Genomic DNA, 17,260 nt, shown 5'->3' with positions numbered 1-17,260 from the left:
AAGTAGGTCTTCACCCTTGTTTATATCAATTAATGGGTGCATGAGCCTTTACATGACTTAAAACAATAAAAGAATGAGAAGATAAGAAGATAGAAGCCATGAGATGATCTAGGAGTCTCTAGGAGATCTAAAAATGGAAGCTCAACCTTCTCTAGGTGTCTCTAGGAGTTGAACTACCATCAAAATGCATTTTCTGATGCATGGAATGCTCTAAAATAGCAACTGGTAGTTAACTATCAGCACACTGCTTCTTCTTCAAAACTGTTGGCACACCTATCAGAAAAACACATCTTAGAAAAGTGCACCTAAACACATGTGCACCTTCAGACCTGCATACCTTCACACCTTGGTGATAGGATCCAAAAATCAAAAAATTCTTGTAAGTGTCAAAACTTGATTTTCGACATTTGGGCTTTCTTCCCCTCTATACCAAAGTTATGTCTAGATGTTTCCCTTTGAACTTTTGGATGGAAAAGGTGATTCATTGAGGATATAATATGTCTAAATATCACACATTTCCCTCACTTCCATGTGTAAATCATGAAGTGTACTTCTTGGGCATTCCTTGGAACTTGAAAGTCATGGGTTTGAGTGTGATCTTAGTTACTATAGAAGACAAGGAAGCCATGGTAATGTGTGGGACCTTAGGGGACCTCTAGATATTTTAGATATGCACACCTATGTACCTTTAGGGAAATTCATTCACAAAATCTTCAAATTGTGCACCTTCAGGGAAGTGCATAAGGTGCTCAATTCACCCAAAAATCAAAATTATCAATTTTGAAAATGGTTTTTGAGTTTTTCTTAGACAGGACTTGGGAGAACTCTAGTGTACCTATTATTGATATTTTTGATTATTTATGCCCTCTTTATAGCCTGACATTGTCATATACTTTAACTCCTTTTGCTTCCTCTATTTGAAATCTCGACGCACCTATTTTGAAAATGCACATGCAATACCATGGTAATTTTTTGTGCTATGGATGACAAGGACACCATGATGACCTACACAAAAGATAAAAATTAGTATACTAGTGCTAGGGGTTAAAACAAATGCTAACTAACTAGACTCCTAATCCCAAACTACAAAACTTCCACTCCCTGAGGCACCTTGGAAGATACCCTACTATGAGGATTGAGCTTTTGTGAGCCAAAAAAAGGGGGTCCCTATTTCTAAAGTCAAAAATACAAAAAAAATTATAAAGGGGGTCCCCATACCCTATTCCAATGATAAATTGCATTCATCATAAGACATAAAATACAAAAATATATCTCTTTATGGTTACATTTCAACAACAAGTGTGTAAATTGGTTGGAACCAACAAATGCCTCCTTGTGAACATACACATTTATCTTCAATTGAGTTACCTAGTAGTTTGAAAAACAACCATCAAAAACCTTGGAGTTGGTCATTGATCATCTTTTCAAGAGAGAGATTCAAAAGGATCTTTGTTGTTCAACATCGTGCAAAACAAAAACTCAACACTATGTAACACAAAAATATTTATATTCTCCTACTTCAAATTATACCTAATATTGTTCATTCAAAAAATTATATTTCCCTTTAGTTAACCAAGATATCTTATATGGAAAAGGATGAGATAATGTTTCTAGTTTCAACTTTTGAACCATTTCTAAAGGCACGTGATTTTTAGTTAGACCAGAATCAATCTCAAGTTTGCATACCTTTCCTTGGACTTTGCAATTTGTTCTAAAAAAACTTCTTTCTTTTTTTTTGGGGGGGGGCTCTTGGACACTTGAAATTTTCAATAGGATTTACCTCATCATTAGCCATCCTACTTCTTCTATATCTAACAATTTTGATGGTGAATCCACACTTTGTGTGTCATCTTCAATCACTTGTGTCCTTCTCTCCCCTTAACTATTTTGTGTCAGTCTTCTCGTTTCCTCTATAGGTTGGATGGCCTTCTTGGTTGTACTTGTAGCAATTGAAAGAACCATAAGTCCTTCCTCCAAATCATCCTCTTCTCATTGGTCTTCTTCCCCTTGAAAGACCTCTACTGTTATCTCCTCCTTGAGTAGTATTATTACTTGTTTTTTTTCAATTTATCCTCTACCGTAATTGCTAAATGAATATTTATAGACTATATCAGTAAACTAAGCTCATCTTGTATAGTATATTTCAGCCCATTAAGATATCTTTCCACCTTTTCCTTTTCTTCTTCATGAACTCTAGATCTCAAACTAAGCCTGTGAAATTGTTTAGTATAACTGCTAACATCAATTTTTTTGTCCCAAATTTTGCCTCTTCTTGTGCAGTTGTACCTCATAATCCTCGAGTATAAAAACTTTCTTAACTCTGGAGACCATTCTTTCCCATGATGAAAATGCATTTTTCCCATCTTGAATCCTTTCCTCTTGTAGATAATTCTACTAGGTTAATGCATACCCCTTCATCTTGGACTTTGTAATTTTCACCTTTTGGTTCTTGGCTACTTCTTCACACTCAAAATGATTCTCCAAAGCCTCTATCCAATCCATAACTTCATTTTGATTCATTTTCCCACAAAATACAAGAATGTCACTTTTTCCATTTGTGGGTCTTCTCCCAACTAACTTAATGCTTTCAATGAAACACTTCTGATCAATAAGCATCTCTAATGCCTACTTAGGGGATTTCTTCTCTTCCCCTCCCTCTTCTCCATCAGTTTGCATTTCTTTGTTCCTTCCTTCGATTCTCCTTAGTTCCTCCTCTAGGAACTTATTCTTCAGATTAAGCTCCTCTTCTAGGAACCTACTTCATTTTTTCATCTCCTAGAACCTTCTTGCCACTTCTACACTCATCCCCTTAGGGGGCATGTTTCTATCAATGTCTCCTTCACTTCTTGACATACACTCACTTTTCTGATTCCCTCACTCTGATACTAATCTGACGTAGAGCTTCTTTGGAGGATTTCTACTACTGCACAAGTAAGCAAATAGGTAGGTTGTGAAATAGAAAAAGTTTTGATCATTCATAAGTGTGCAAATATAAGATTTATGAAACAACGAAAAATAATCTATTAAGGTATATTTGGCTCAAATTTGGTTTCTTTTGGTGTTACCCCTATATTAGGGGGTTTAAGAGGGTTTATCGAGGAAAATAGGGGTGTGGGGTATTGGGTGGGTATTGAAGGGGGTGAGAAAAAATAAGTTTGGGGTAGTTTTTTTTGAAAATAGGGGTATTCTTTACTATGCCATAAACATACATGATATGACTTAGGTTCATTAAGTGCAACCCTCGTGCATGGATCCCATCATCCTAATTGTGAATGCTCTTGTCTCTTTCTAGAAATTTATTTGTACTATTTGCAATTACATTTTGAGAATGATATTAGTGGTTGAGATGACATTTACATTAAGGTCTCTTTACCTAGTTTATACTAAACTTTTATTTTCTTTACTATTAATGTTATTTTCTTTTTATATGTGTATAATTAAATGTTTTCAATTGATTAATAGGATCTTATGTGTTTTTGAATGTATTATCACCCCATCCCTAAATGTCTTGCTCTTAGTTGCTCTATTTATTTATCCCTACTTCACAATGAGTACAAGTTGAGTACGAGTATAAGTTTGTACTTTGAATTTCAACTCCATATTCTAGCTATATTAATATTATCTTTGCATCTCACTTCTAGTTTTGGTTGACTATGCCAATTGTCAATTATGTGTTTCATGATAAAAAGTCACCATTTTGCTATCATTCAACCTAGTTCATTCACATACACTCTACAAACTCAAATCCTTTGCAATAAAGGAATCATAAACCACAAGTATTCAACTCTCTTATTACTATGTAGCTAAACCTACTTATTAGAAATGCAATGGAGTTTTACGATCTTAGTTTACATTTCTAGACTAAGATTTCATCTCCTACATATCAATGGGATATAGAGTAATCTTAGACATACTTTGGGGTACATAAAATGAGATGATATGTTAATTCTATGACATAATTAACTTACTTGTAGAGGCTTGATACAACACATCAAGACTATACTACATTTTTATGCAATCAAATAAACCATGGGGTGGTAAGGATACATTCTCAATCCCCATTAGCCATCACATATTGTGATGACACTCCTCATTTTTCCTCTAGGATCTTCATCTTGCTTGCTATGATATTTTTTATTTGACATGATACTTGACTTTTACCAATTGTGGGCTTGATTAATTGAGAGTTTAGTTTCATGTGTTCCAACTTGTTTTGTATGGTTATTATTGATATGCACATGCTATGCAATATGATTTATATCTTATCCATATTTTTAGGTCATGTTTTCTAATTTGGCCATATTTTATCTTATGATGGTTTATCATACATACTTAACATATGACATCATGATGGTTTACCATAGTCATTTTTGCATGCATGTGTGTGTGTGTTGTGATGGTTAATCATACTTGTTAGTATCTGTATTTTACAATGGTTACCCATTTTTTTTTCCACATGTGCAAGCCATACTCCCCTTGTTGTGTGCATGTCCACAAGTGATTATACTTAGGTGAATATCTCCTAACATGATGTGGTGGACTTATATGCATCACATAGATAGGTGGTGTAGATATACTATCGAAGACTAATAGATCCATTAGAGTGTTTTACAATCATGTACAAGTTAGAAAATGATATAATTTCTTATTGTTATTTAAAAAAAAAAAAAAAAAAAAAATTGAAAAAGGGGTAAAAATTTATTCAGAAAAGACCAATTACAAAGACCTCAGGCCCAATCTACCAAAACACACTCAAAAGCCATTAAGATCTATCCTTCTCCACTAAAAGCTCGAAAATCCCCACATAATCAGTAGGAAGATCATCTCTATCAGAAATATCCCAACCTGCTCCCTTCTCCGAAGCCCATTTAGCCAAGACATCAGCAACTCCATTCCATTCCCTGGGAATATGGCAAAAGGAGATCTCATCCATAAAGCTGCTCAAGTGAATAATCTCTCTAACAAGAGAAGCAATATGCCAGTTACAGTCATCTATTCTCTGGTTACTAATCATGTCCACAACAATCTGAGAGTCTGATTCGCACACAATTCTCCTCCATCCAAGAGAACAAGCCTGCACCAAAGCCACCTTAATGGCCAAGGCTTCCATCACGTTATTGGAATGAACTCCTTTATGAATAGAGAAAATGAAAGCAACCTTGCCATCCACATCTCTCCCAATTCCTCCAACACCCGCTTGTCCAGGATTACCCTGGGAGGAGCCATCAGTGTTAATCTTTAGGACATTATTTGGTGGAGGTCTCCATCTACCCATCCTACACACTTTTCTTTTTAGTGGCTGAGGTTTCTTACTGCTTCTACTTTCCAAACCTTTGTCCACCAATCCCAAATTCCTAACTATCCTGGAATCAACAGGATCCACTGGCTCCGTCATATCACATTTAGCATAGATGGTCTCCTGAAGCCTGCTTAAGATCAACTGCCATAGTTTAGTGACTCCTAAGCTGGAGTTACAGAAGATCCGACAATTACGCTCCAGCCAAAGATCCCAAAGAATGAAAGAAGCTCCAATAGCCCGGGCCACCTGGAGGAATGAAGTTCTGGCAGGGGGTCTACCAAGACTATCCCAAAACTCAATAAGAGATTCAGCATGAATGCATCCATGACACCATGCCTCCCACCACTTATGCCAAATTTCTCTAGAGAGAGGGCATAAGAAGAATAAATGAGAAACATCCTCTCCATGCAACCTACAAAGGGGACACAAAGAAGGACCTTGAAACCCTCTTTTCTGGTGGTTATCCCAAGTAAGATATTTTTTTTGAGCAACCAGCCATAGAAAAAAATTACATTTAGGCCATGAGAACCTATTCCAAACTTTCCTCCACTAGGAAATTTCCTGAAATTCATTGCATTGACTATCCAGTCGAGCATATCCTTGGGCCACACTGAAAGTACCTTTAGGGCTGGGACCCCAAGCCAAGATGTCTTTGTCCATAGAAGAGCTGCACAACCTAACTGAGAGAAGATTGGCTAGTTCTGCCCAAATTTTTGAAGAGCCCCCCGGGGGCCAATTCTAAGGATCCTTCCAATTAGCCACAACCATCGAGCCACACCTCCTCAAAGTTTTGAAGTGAACTACTTTGGTCCATCCTGCAGCTGAAAAAATCTTATCTAGAGGTTGAAGGTGTGGATAGCTGGAGAGAATGGGAGGATAGCCATCCCAGGAGTCTAGCCAGAAAAGCACACATGATCCTTTATTACATATCCAGAAGAGGTCGTCTTTGATGAGAGGAGGTCCTCTTTTAAGAGTGTCCCAAATAAAGGATCCCTTACCATCCAGCTCCAATCTAGGAATATCTTGAAGTTTCGCTCCTGGGAAGTACTTATGACCCAAAATCTTAGCCCAATCTCGATCTTGATTCTTGCACCACCGCCAATATAACTTTGCTGCCAAAGCCTTGACGCCAAGAGCCATACATTTAAGGCCTAATCCTCCAACAAATTTAGGCAAGCAAACAGTGTCCCATTTGACCAAGCACCATTTAGAAGAGAGGAGATTTCCTGTCCAAAGGAATTGTCGCGACAAAGCATCAAAGTCTTTCATAACTCCAATGGGAGGAGTTTGCACTAGACACCTATAAATAGGAAGAGCCTGAATCACAATCTTGAGAAGGATGACCCTACCAGTAGAAGAGAGCCATCTATGAGTCCTGTGACTCACCTTGCTACGAAATTTGTCCAACAGACCTTGCCAATACTCTTTCAGCTGAGCCCCAAGGGTTAGAGGAACTCCTAGATAAATCAATGGAAGGGATCCAACCTGAAACTTCATAATTCTAGCAATCCTGACCTGAATCGCCTGAGGAGTATTAAAAAAATAAATAGATGATTTACCTTTGTTAATCTATTGTCCAAAGGCTTTCAAATGAGTATCCAAAATCGTTCTGAAGTTCCTTGCTTCATTAATGGTAGCCAAACCCATCAATCCAGTATCATCCACAAATTGGAGGTGCGTATATGCTGGAATATTATTGTGCCACTTCCACCCCTAGACAAAATCCCTGCTCAGCTTGAGATTTTATAAATTTGCCCAAAGCCTCCGCCATAATGATAAATAGATATGGAGAGATAGGATCTCCCTGTTGAAGCCCTCGAGAAGTAGAGAATAGATCAATCGATTCTCCATTAATAAGAACAGAAAAGGATGTGGAAGTCACGCAGCTGAGAACCCAATCCACCCATTCCCTATCAAATCCAAAAGCAAGAAGCACCTGTTTCAGGAACTCCCAACTAACTCGGTTGTAAGCTTTAGCTAAATCCAGCTTAATAAACATAGCTTTTTCCTTGGACGTAGCCATAAAATGAATAGCCTCCGAAGCAATAACCACTCCGTCCAGAATCTGTCTACCACTAACATAGCCTCCCTACTCCTCGGATATCAAAGACGCTAGGAAATGCTTAAGCCTTTCAGCATTTAATTTAGTGATAATTTTGTATGTGACATTACATAAAGCAATAGGTCTGAATTGATCCAACCTATTAGCCCCATCAATCTTGGGGATGAGATTCAGGAAAGTAGCATTCAAAGACTTGAGCATTTGTTTATTTTGATATGATTCCTAAACAACATCTAGAAGATCAAATTTAATAATTTCACAAAACTCTTGGAAAAATTCAATGGGAAATCCATCTGGGCCCATGGCTTTACCTTTCTTCATAGAAAATACCACCTTTTCCAGCTCTTCAAGCGTAACAGGTTTAAACAGATCTTTGTTCATACTTCCAGACACAAGATGGGGAATACATTCTAAAATAGACCTTCTCTCAACCAAGGAAACAAGTTCCTCCTTTGAGAAAAGTTGAGAGAAGTAATTAGTGGCTTCTAAAGAAATTGCCTCCTTGGAAAAGAGATGATCTCCAGAAGAAGAAACAAGAGAAGTAATGGAGTTTCCAAACCTGTGAGCTTTAACAGTGTTGTGGAAGAAAGCAGTGTTTCTATCTCCCTCCTGCAGCCAATCCACCCAAGATTTTTGCTTCCAAAATACTTCCTCTCGAAGCTCCCATTCTTCAACCTCTTTTAAAGCTGAGGATTCTTCAGATACCAAATCTGGAGTCATTCCATGGTCCCTGATCTGATGAGTGATACCATCTAGCCTGGCCTGGGCATCTTTTAAATGCTCTTGAAGGTTTCCAAAGCACTGATTATTCCACTGTTTTAGCCTGAATTTCACATGTTGAAGGTGTTTCTCAAAGGTGAACATGGAAGTACCATGAGGAGGCCTGCCCTCATGCCACCAGGCTATCATAAGATTCTGAAGGGAAGGATCTCTCAACCACATCAGTTGAAACTTGAAGGAGGGATTCTTAGCAGTCTTGAAAGGAGTGACAGAGAGCCTGATAGGCCAGTGGTCAGAGCCTCTCCAGTCAAGAATATTTGAATTGGTAGACCATCTAATATTCATCCAAAAATAAGATACCAGGAACCTATCAAGCCTTTCCAAGATAGCCTCCATCCCACTCCTTCTGTTATTCCAGGTGAATATGCTAGAACCAGGCTTAACATCAATAAGATTCAAAGAGCTAATATTATCTCTAAGCATACTAGAAGAAGGACCCAATCGAGAAGACCCGCCTCTCTTTTCCTCGAGACTAGTAACATCATTAAAATCTCCGGCAACAATCCAAGGAAGGAAAGGATCTAAAGATCAAACAAATATAATATGTGACCACAAAAAAGATTTGCCTACCAAATCACTAGGAGCATAAATATTGAAGAACAAGCACCTTTCACCTGTCTCAAAGTGAGAAGCCATAAAAGAGATGGAAGACCTGCTCGCAATCCACCACAAGGGAGTCACCTTCTTGGGATTCCAGAGACAAGCAAGACCACCTGAGTTTCCTTGAGCACCTACTGCCTGCCAGCTACCATAGGGCCATAACTTCGGCCCGCAACTATTCAATTCATCAACTAAGAGTTTAGTTTCTTGAATGAAAATAATATATGGAGAGTGAGAATCTATCAATCTACGAACAACCTTTTGTCTAGGGATGCTGTTCAACCCCCTAACATTCCTAGAGATAACAATCATTTAGAAGATTGCGAGAAATGGGAGTCAATGGGCTTCACAAATTCTGCCTCGACTAAAGTCTCACCTATCATCTTAACTTTATCCTAATCTGTCTTCCTTCCACTCTTAGCAGACTTCTCTGAAATCCCCTTTTTAAAGGGCTTTTGCTATAAGCCCAATGTGGATGCAGCTTTAGAGCCTTTTATGCTGTCGGTCACTCCTTTCTTGCCAAGATGGGTGGAGGCTATGATATTTGGACCGTCACGGGGATGTGACTCACCAAGAATGTCATAACATAACTCCTGAACCAATTCATCTGGATCAATTGGCTGGCCTTGTACTTCTTCAGGAATCTGGACTAGATTCCCAACTTCCTCTAGCTAGGGTTCCAAAAGAGAACCCTCACCCGGGGATATCTCAATAGGTATACCTTCCTCTTGTATCAAGTTATCCAGCACATTAAACCTGTTGAAGGTATCATCATTTTGTCTATTTGTCCACGTTCTCTTCTACCCCTTACCTTTATTACGTGGCTTCACTAGGATAAAACCCTCCTTATCTGCAGAGGGACCAACTGGCATAGGGGCTTTACCCTTGTCATCCTTAGGGTTCGGAAAAGTGGTTGTTGATGATTGAGCAAATTTATTTCAAGGGCATTTGCGTTGCAAGTGCCCATACTCACGACAAATCTTGCATCTGAAGGGTAGAGTTTCATAGTCCAACTGCTGAGTCCATGAGGAAGGACCTAAGCAAATTTCCATAGAATCAGGCAGTGGATTAACAAGATCAACCTCCACACAGATTCATGCATATGAAATTACCTTTCGATCTTGGGTTTGGGAGGCTGATCCAATTGGTTTCCCAAGCAGAAGAGCAATCGAATGAAGAATATCCTCTCCAAAATTCCAGTGGCAGACGTGGCAGCCGGATCCACATAGGGACCTGAGACGAGATTTCTTCAGCGAAGTTGAATCCAGTGTGCCAGGGCTTGATAAACAGCCCAACTTGGTTAAAAAAGTATGGGCCTCCTTCGAATACTTTGTTCCTGTTCGACATGCATGAAAAAATAACCATAAAATAGTTGTTAGCTGCTAGAAGAATTTCCATATCCCCTTTCGGATTCCACATACGGTGTGCCCACGATTCCAACACATGGAGAGGGAGTCAGATGTGAAAAATCAAACTATTGTAGTCACTGATTATTAAACTGCTGAAAATAAATTCCCAACTAATATCGAAAAATAACACAACTGCAACTTCACTTATAAAATACGGAAAGAAATGCGCAACACAATGAACACAATATTTTTGGACAAATTGTCCCTGGAAAAACCCCTAAGGGAAAACCAGTTCTACAGATGAGGAATTATATTAAACTTTAGCAAATAAAGAGATACAAAATTCCTTGCCTCTCACTGGCAGAACTCCGACAACCTCCTAATTTCTCCCGCTGATATTTCTCACTGCTATCCCTGCGCTAACACTGCGCCCTTGCTAACACTGCAAGACTGTTTGCTAACACTGCAAACTGCTTCTCCAAAATGCTTCTTCAAATCCAAATGACCCAATGACCCCTTTCTATACTACTCCTGTTGATAAACCAACGACCGAGATTAAATCTAACCAATGGCTGAGATTAAGACAACTCGACAGCCAATAATAGAATTGGTTGCAAAGTGTCCAAAAGGAATCACTAAAATTAGTAAATAATAACCATTTACTAATTTTTGGCAAGTGGACAAACAGCTATCCAAACCACCCATAAATACAACCGCTATTCATAGATAAGGACGAACAGCTGTCCAAGCTACCCATAAATAGTGCTACTATTTCCGGGTCAGAAATAACAGCTGTCCAACTAACAATAATTAACACTCCCTCTTAGCGAGGAAGCTGTTCTGCATGACACCCATCTTATCTCTGAAGAAGATAAATTTGGCCTTTCCCAAAGCCTTCGTCAGAATGTCTGCTACCTACTCATCTGTAGGTATGTATTGTAGTCGAACAACTCCCCTTTGTACACAATCTCTGATGAAGTGATATCTGATATCTATATGTTTAGACCTATCATGAAACACTGGATTTTCAGACAACTTGATGCAACTCTGATTGTCACAATGTATCACAGTAGTCTCAACCTTCTGACCAAACAAGGCTACTAACAACTTCCGAAGCCATATAGCTTCACATGTCGCCATGCTAGCTGCTATGTATTCTGTTTCTGCTGAACTTAGAGCCACAGACTTCTGCTTCCTGCTGAACCAAGATACAACTCCTGATCCCAAGCTGAAACAACACCCTGAAGTGCTCCTTTTGTCTGTTGTACTTCCTACCCAATCTGCGTCAGTATAGCCTATCAACTTGATACCTTCACCTCAAACATATCTGATCCCATACTCGACTGTACCACACAAGTAACGTAGCACATGCTTAGCCGCTATCCAATGCATTCTCTTTGGTTCAACCATGAACTGACTAAGAGAGTTTACTGCAAATGCTATATCTGGTCTAGTGTTGACCAAATACATAAGCGAACCAATCAACTGTCTATATAAAGTGGGATCTACATCTTTCTCCTTAGATGTATCTACCTTCCTCCAATTCGTGATCATGGGTGTAGACATGGCTTTGCAATCCTCCATCCCGAATTTCTTCAAGATTTCAATGCAATATTTCCCTTGACCAAGGAAAATCTCCCCATCTGTCTGCCACACTTCCATGCCTAGAAAGTAGTGCATAAGTCCTAAATCCTTCATCTCGAACTCTTCTGCAAGGTTCCTCTTGCAATCCACTATGAGCCCTAGTGAACCTGTAAGAAATAGGTCGTCCACATAAAGAACAAGAATGAGAATCTCACCCCTAACCATCAAGTAGTAGAGGTTAGCATCTGCTTCACTCTTCACAAAGCCCATTTTCTGCAAGTATGTATCAATGCGCTCATACCACGCTCTAGGAGCCTGCTTGAGTCCGTACAATGCTTTCTTCAATCTGCACACGTGGGTCTCTTTGCTGTGTGCTACAAAGCCTTCTGGTTGTTCTATGTATACCTCCTCCTTCAACTCACCATTGAGGAATGCTGTCTTGACATCCATTTGATGGATCTGCCATCCCATCTGTGCTGCAAGTGAGATTACAGCTCGTATAGAAGTATACCTGGCAACTGGAGCAAATGTCTCCTCATAGTCTATTCCCTCCTTCTGAGAGAACCCCTTTGCCACAAACCTAGCCTTGTATTTCTCGATGCTACCATCTGCACCGTGCTTTATCTTATAGATCCAGCGTGATCCAACTACAGCCCTATCTGTTGGTCTAGGTACTACCTCCCACACATCATTCTGCATTATTGAAGAATATTCCTCAACCATAGCATCTCGCCATACCTGATGTTCTGCAGCTTCTTGATAGCTAGAAGGCTCACTATCTACCAACTGACTAACTAATGCCACATAGTCATTGAACTTGGCTGGTTGTCTTCGCTGTCTAGTACTCTTCCTAGGAGCTCCCACAAACTCCTGAGTATCCCTTTGTGTATCTGGAACCACATGGTTCCTGCTGCCAACTATAGAGGATGAAATGTCAACCTCTAAGTCTTCCAAATGCATTTCCTGTTGCACCTGTTGCTCCATACTCTGTGAATCTTCACTAACTGAGTCTACACTCGTACTAGTAACTGTACTTGAGCTTTGATGCCCTTGACTTGGTCTTGGAGCTTCTGTTGGCTGCTCACTCTGATCATCTGCTGGCAAATCTCTAGATCTCTTGAATGCCTTGTCCTCCATGAACTTGACATCCTGTCTGACAATAACTCTTTTAGTCCCCGGAATGAAAATCCTGTATGCCTTTGAGGTCTCACTGTACCCAACAAAGTACCCCCTCTCTACAGTCTGATCTAACTTTGTACGTGTATCTCCAGGAATATGACAATATGCCAAACTCCCAAATATCCTGAAGTGACTAACATCTAGCTTCTTCCCTGTGAAAGCCTCCTCTGGTGTCATCTTCCCTAGCACCTTGTGTGGAACTCTATTTTGAATGTAGACTGATGTATTATACGCCTCTGCCCATAAGTAACAGGGCATGTCCTGGTCATGTAGCATAGCTCTTGTTGCCTCCGATATAGAACAGTTCTTCCTCTTAGCAACTCCATTCTGCTGTGGATTGTAAGGAACAGTCCATTCTCTCTTGATTCCTTCTCTGGTGCAGAACTCCTGGAAGACATTTCCTTTGTACTCGCCTCCATTGTCTGACCGAAGAACCTTTATCTTCTTTCCTGTCGAGTTCTCCACAAGAGCCTTGAACTCTTGGAATCGACTGAAAACCTCATCTTTAGTCTTCAAGAAGTATATCCAGGTCTTTCTAGAGAAGTCATCAATAAAAGTAACATAGTACTCATATCCTCTGAGAGATTTCGTTGACATTGGTCCACAAACATATGAATGTACTAGATCAAGAACACCCTTAGATCTGGTGTCACTCCTTGGAAAAGATGCTTTCGCAAACTTCCCCAACACACATCCCTTACATACATCGTCATGCTCTGTGCTCACCTCTGGAACACCTGTCACGGTCTCACGAAGCAATTTAAGTGCTCCATGATGAATATGACCCAACCTCCTATGCCATAGCTCTCCAAGATCTCTAGGATTATTGTTGCTCATAAGTGCCTTAGGAGTATCAAACTGCAATCTATAAAGGCGACCACTCCTAACCCCAATAGTTATGGGTGATTTCCAATCCTTGTGCTTAATCAACACATGTGTCCCTCTAAAGAGTACATTATACCCCCTATCCTGAAGAACAGATACAGAAATCAAATTCATACCTAAGCCTGGCACATATAACACATCATGAAGAGGAATTATCTTTCCATTCTCCCTCTGAAACTGAACAGTCCCTTTCCCAACAGTGTTGAGTTTGGACAAGTTTCCCATAGAAATCTGGATGTTGGTGTCCTCCTCCTTGTAACTGGAGAAGTACTCTCTAACTCCTGTCATATGAAATGACGCCCCACTATCTATATACCAAACACACTGTGAGGTTGAGCTAACCATACAAGCTATGAGTGCAAACTCATCTTCCATTCTGCTGGAGAGTTCTTCTGCACTTGTTGAAGCTGCCACCTGCTTCTTACCCTTTTTCCTCTCTAGCCAATCACTAACATAGTGGCCAAACTCGTGACATCCAAAGCACTTGACCTTAGAAAGGTCCTTCTTCTTCTTTTCACTTTGTGAATTTGATCCTTTGCTAGATCCCTTCTTTGCTTTCCCTTTACCCGCTAGGGCAACGTTCTCTTGTTCCACCTCATTTTTCTGACTCTTGTTGGCCCCATTGACAAGACTTAGTCTAAACTCCTCCTGAGTGAAATCAGTCCATAGTCGATCCCAACTCGATAAAGTATCTCGTCCACTGACAACTTGAACAAAGACACTCCATTGTTTAGTAAACCCATTTAGGGCTATTCTCACTAGCTCATCATCACTAGGGCTATCTCCAACAGCTGCTAACTCATCCTTGACAAGTCTGAGCCTGGTGAGGTAACTTGTGACGTCTTCTCCTTGATTCATCCGGGTATTCTTTAGCTTCTCTCTGAGAATCAACTTCCTGTTAGTGGTAGCATTCTGGTACAGATTTAGAATGGCATCCCACATCTTCTTTGCTGTATCTAGCTCCGAGATATGTGGAACAATATGATCCTTGACACCATCAAGGATAATCCTCCTCGCTTTGGCATCGTCCTTCCTATATGTTGCAAGCTGTGTTGCATCCGTTGGTACAGGTACACCACTGGTAGCATAATCCTTGATACCATTCTCTTCCAACAATAAAGAAATTCTGGCCTTCCAGACACCAAAATTTGAGGCACCATCCAATCTATCCTGATCTCTCAAACCAGCTGAAGCCATCTCAAGGGTTTAAAGCAATAATAAATCTAAAGAGATCAAAATTTCTTTCCTAGGGCAAAACTCTTCTACCCTTAACAATGCTCTGATACCATGTGAAAAATCAAACTATTGTAGTCACTGATTATTAAACTGTTGAAAATAAATTCCCAACTAATATCGAAAAATAACACAACTGCAACTTCACTTATAAAATACGAAAAGAAATGCGCAACACAATGAACACAATATTTTTGGACAAATTGTCCCTGGAAAAACCCCTAAGGGAAAACCAGTTCTACAGATGAGGAATTATATTAAACTTCAGCAAATCAAGAGATACAAAATTCCTTGCCTCTCACTGGCAGAACTCCGACAACCTCCTAATTTCTCCCGCTGATATTTCTCACTGCTATCCCTGCGCTAACACTGCGCTCTTGCTAACACTGCAAGACTGTTTGCTAACACTGCAAACTGCTTCTCCAAAACGCTTCTTCAAATCCAAATGACCCAATGACCCCTTTCTATACTACTCCTATTGGTAAACCAACGACCGAGATTAAATCTAACCAACGGCTGAGATTAAGACAACTCGACAGCCAATAATAGAATTGGTTGCAAAGTGTCCAAAAGGAATCACTAAAATTAGTAAATAATAACCATTTACTAATTTTTGGCAAGTGGACAAACAGCTGTCCAAACCACCCATAAATACAACCGCTATTCATAGATAAGGACGAACAACTGTCCAAGCTACCCATAAATAGTGCTGCTATTTTCGGGTCAGAAATAACAGCTGTCCAACTAACAATAATTAACATCGGAGACCCAAAAACTTGCATATGAGCGCATGCTTACCCCAATACTCCACATCTTCTGAGATTTGCTCTGGTTGAATAATCAACACTGGTCGATCATCAAATCTTTCCAAACACCCATTCGTCTTCTTAATTCGGATAGAACCTTTTGAAGATGTCACATTCTTGCTAGAAGGTATATTGTCCATCTGACCTTTAGCCTCCCCTCGCATTTGACAAGAGGTATCAGGCATTTCCAAATCTTCAGACAAAATCTAAGCCTTAGGGGCATCCGATTGCCCCATGCTCATATTTAAAGACAATAGCACCAAGCCAAGTCAGAAATTAGACCCAGACGTTCACTGCTGTGCCTCCCCCACCACCGTAGAAGGAAAACACCCGCAGAACGTCAACACCCGGCTGGCTACACCTCCACACAATCATCCAACAGTCAAAGCGCAGCTTCCTCCCTCCTCCTACTCAAACCCTCATCCTCGCATGCAATCCCAAAGCAAAGAGAGGAACACGACCCAGAACCAGGCGCCAGAGACCAACATGCAAGGGCACACAGGCCCTAGCCTCGCAGGGAACGAAAACACATCACAGAGCTCCGGCCTCTGCCAAAAAAAAAAAAAATTCTTATTGTTATTTATGATTACTTTCTTATTATTATTTATTTTTCAAGAATGTTATAAAATGTATAATTAAGGATATTTGAGTCCTCATACGTAATTATATAATTAAAGTAAAACCTTCTTTTGAATGGATTATAATCCACCCACATAAGTGTTGATAAAGTTATTGCAAAGGATAGGAGAATGGACCAAACCTCTTAGCCATATATAAAGATGTGGAAGAAAATGATGAACATTATTCTTATAAAAACATTATGTTCTATGAGCATTAAGTCCAAAGAATGTTGTGTTTGATGTAAGTATTATGTTTCTAATAATAGAAATATTGCTTGCAAATTTGAAGAACTATTATAATATGTAAACAATTGATAAACTATTAACATTCTAATAATGTTAAATTATATTTTTTAATCAGATGATATTTCAAAAAAATGAATTAAAAAGATGTGAATTTCATTCCATTTAAATGTTTACGATATGATTATATCATTTACGTAAATATGATATAATATAAGAATTCAAATAATATTTTTCCCATACTCGTCAAATATGATTTGATGAATTTGATATAAGTCTCACTAGAAAAACTCTTCTTACTTTTTAAATTATTATTTTTTCAATCATGAACCATACCACAAAGGAAAATTTGAAAGACTCAAAATAGGGGAGAGGACCCAGTACTTGAACACTTTAACTTCACGCTTATTAAAACCTTCAACAACTTACTTGACACTACTTTTAACTAAGGTTTCAAGTCCACGTCACCTGTTATGATGCCACATCATCATTTTTTTTGCCAAGTTGTCCAAAACAGCCCAAAAAAAAATGAGACCAATGGTCATACATTTAGGGTACCAATGGTTTAACAACAGATGTATTATCACATTATTGGTTAATTTTTATAAATAAAGATACAT

The 17,260-nt window shown here is 39.3% G+C and overlaps 1 protein-coding gene across 1 annotated transcript; it reads right to left on the bottom strand.

Moving 5' to 3' along the window:
• Positions 1–4,762: 4,762 nt before the first annotated feature.
• LOC149532634 (uncharacterized) lies at positions 4,763–15,962 on the bottom strand. Its single transcript, XM_089805744.1, has 8 exons — positions 15,770–15,962; positions 9,854–10,077; positions 8,067–8,519; positions 7,692–7,970; positions 7,005–7,388; positions 6,078–6,823; positions 5,159–5,582; positions 4,763–5,074 (listed from the first exon to the last, which is right to left on the bottom strand). Exons 1-8 carry the CDS (start codon positions 15,960–15,962, stop codon positions 4,763–4,765), a joined length of 3,015 nt encoding a protein of 1,004 aa, XP_089661870.1.
• Positions 15,963–17,260: the final 1,298 nt, after the last annotated feature.

This window comes from Cupressus sempervirens, chromosome 10, assembly GCF_028749045.1.
Source record: "Cupressus sempervirens isolate cs-2001-9-10 chromosome 10, ASM2874904v1, whole genome shotgun sequence".
NCBI lineage: Eukaryota > Viridiplantae > Streptophyta > Pinopsida > Cupressales > Cupressaceae > Cupressus > Cupressus sempervirens.
This window is presented reverse-complemented; position numbering and strand designations above follow the sequence as displayed.

Coding starts and splice junctions, on each gene's coding strand:
- LOC149532634 (XM_089805744.1), bottom strand. CDS start 15,962: ATGCCTGATACCTCTTGTCAAATGCGAGGGGAGGCTAAAGGTCAGATG. Junction 5,583..6,077: donor CACTTCAAAACTTTGAGGAG/GTGTGGCTCGAT, acceptor GTTTTGGGATAG/TCTTGGTAGACCCCCTGCCA. Junction 5,075..5,158: donor GGAGAGATGTGGATGGCAAG/GTTGCTTTCATT, acceptor GCTTTGGTGCAG/GCTTGTTCTCTTGGATGGAG.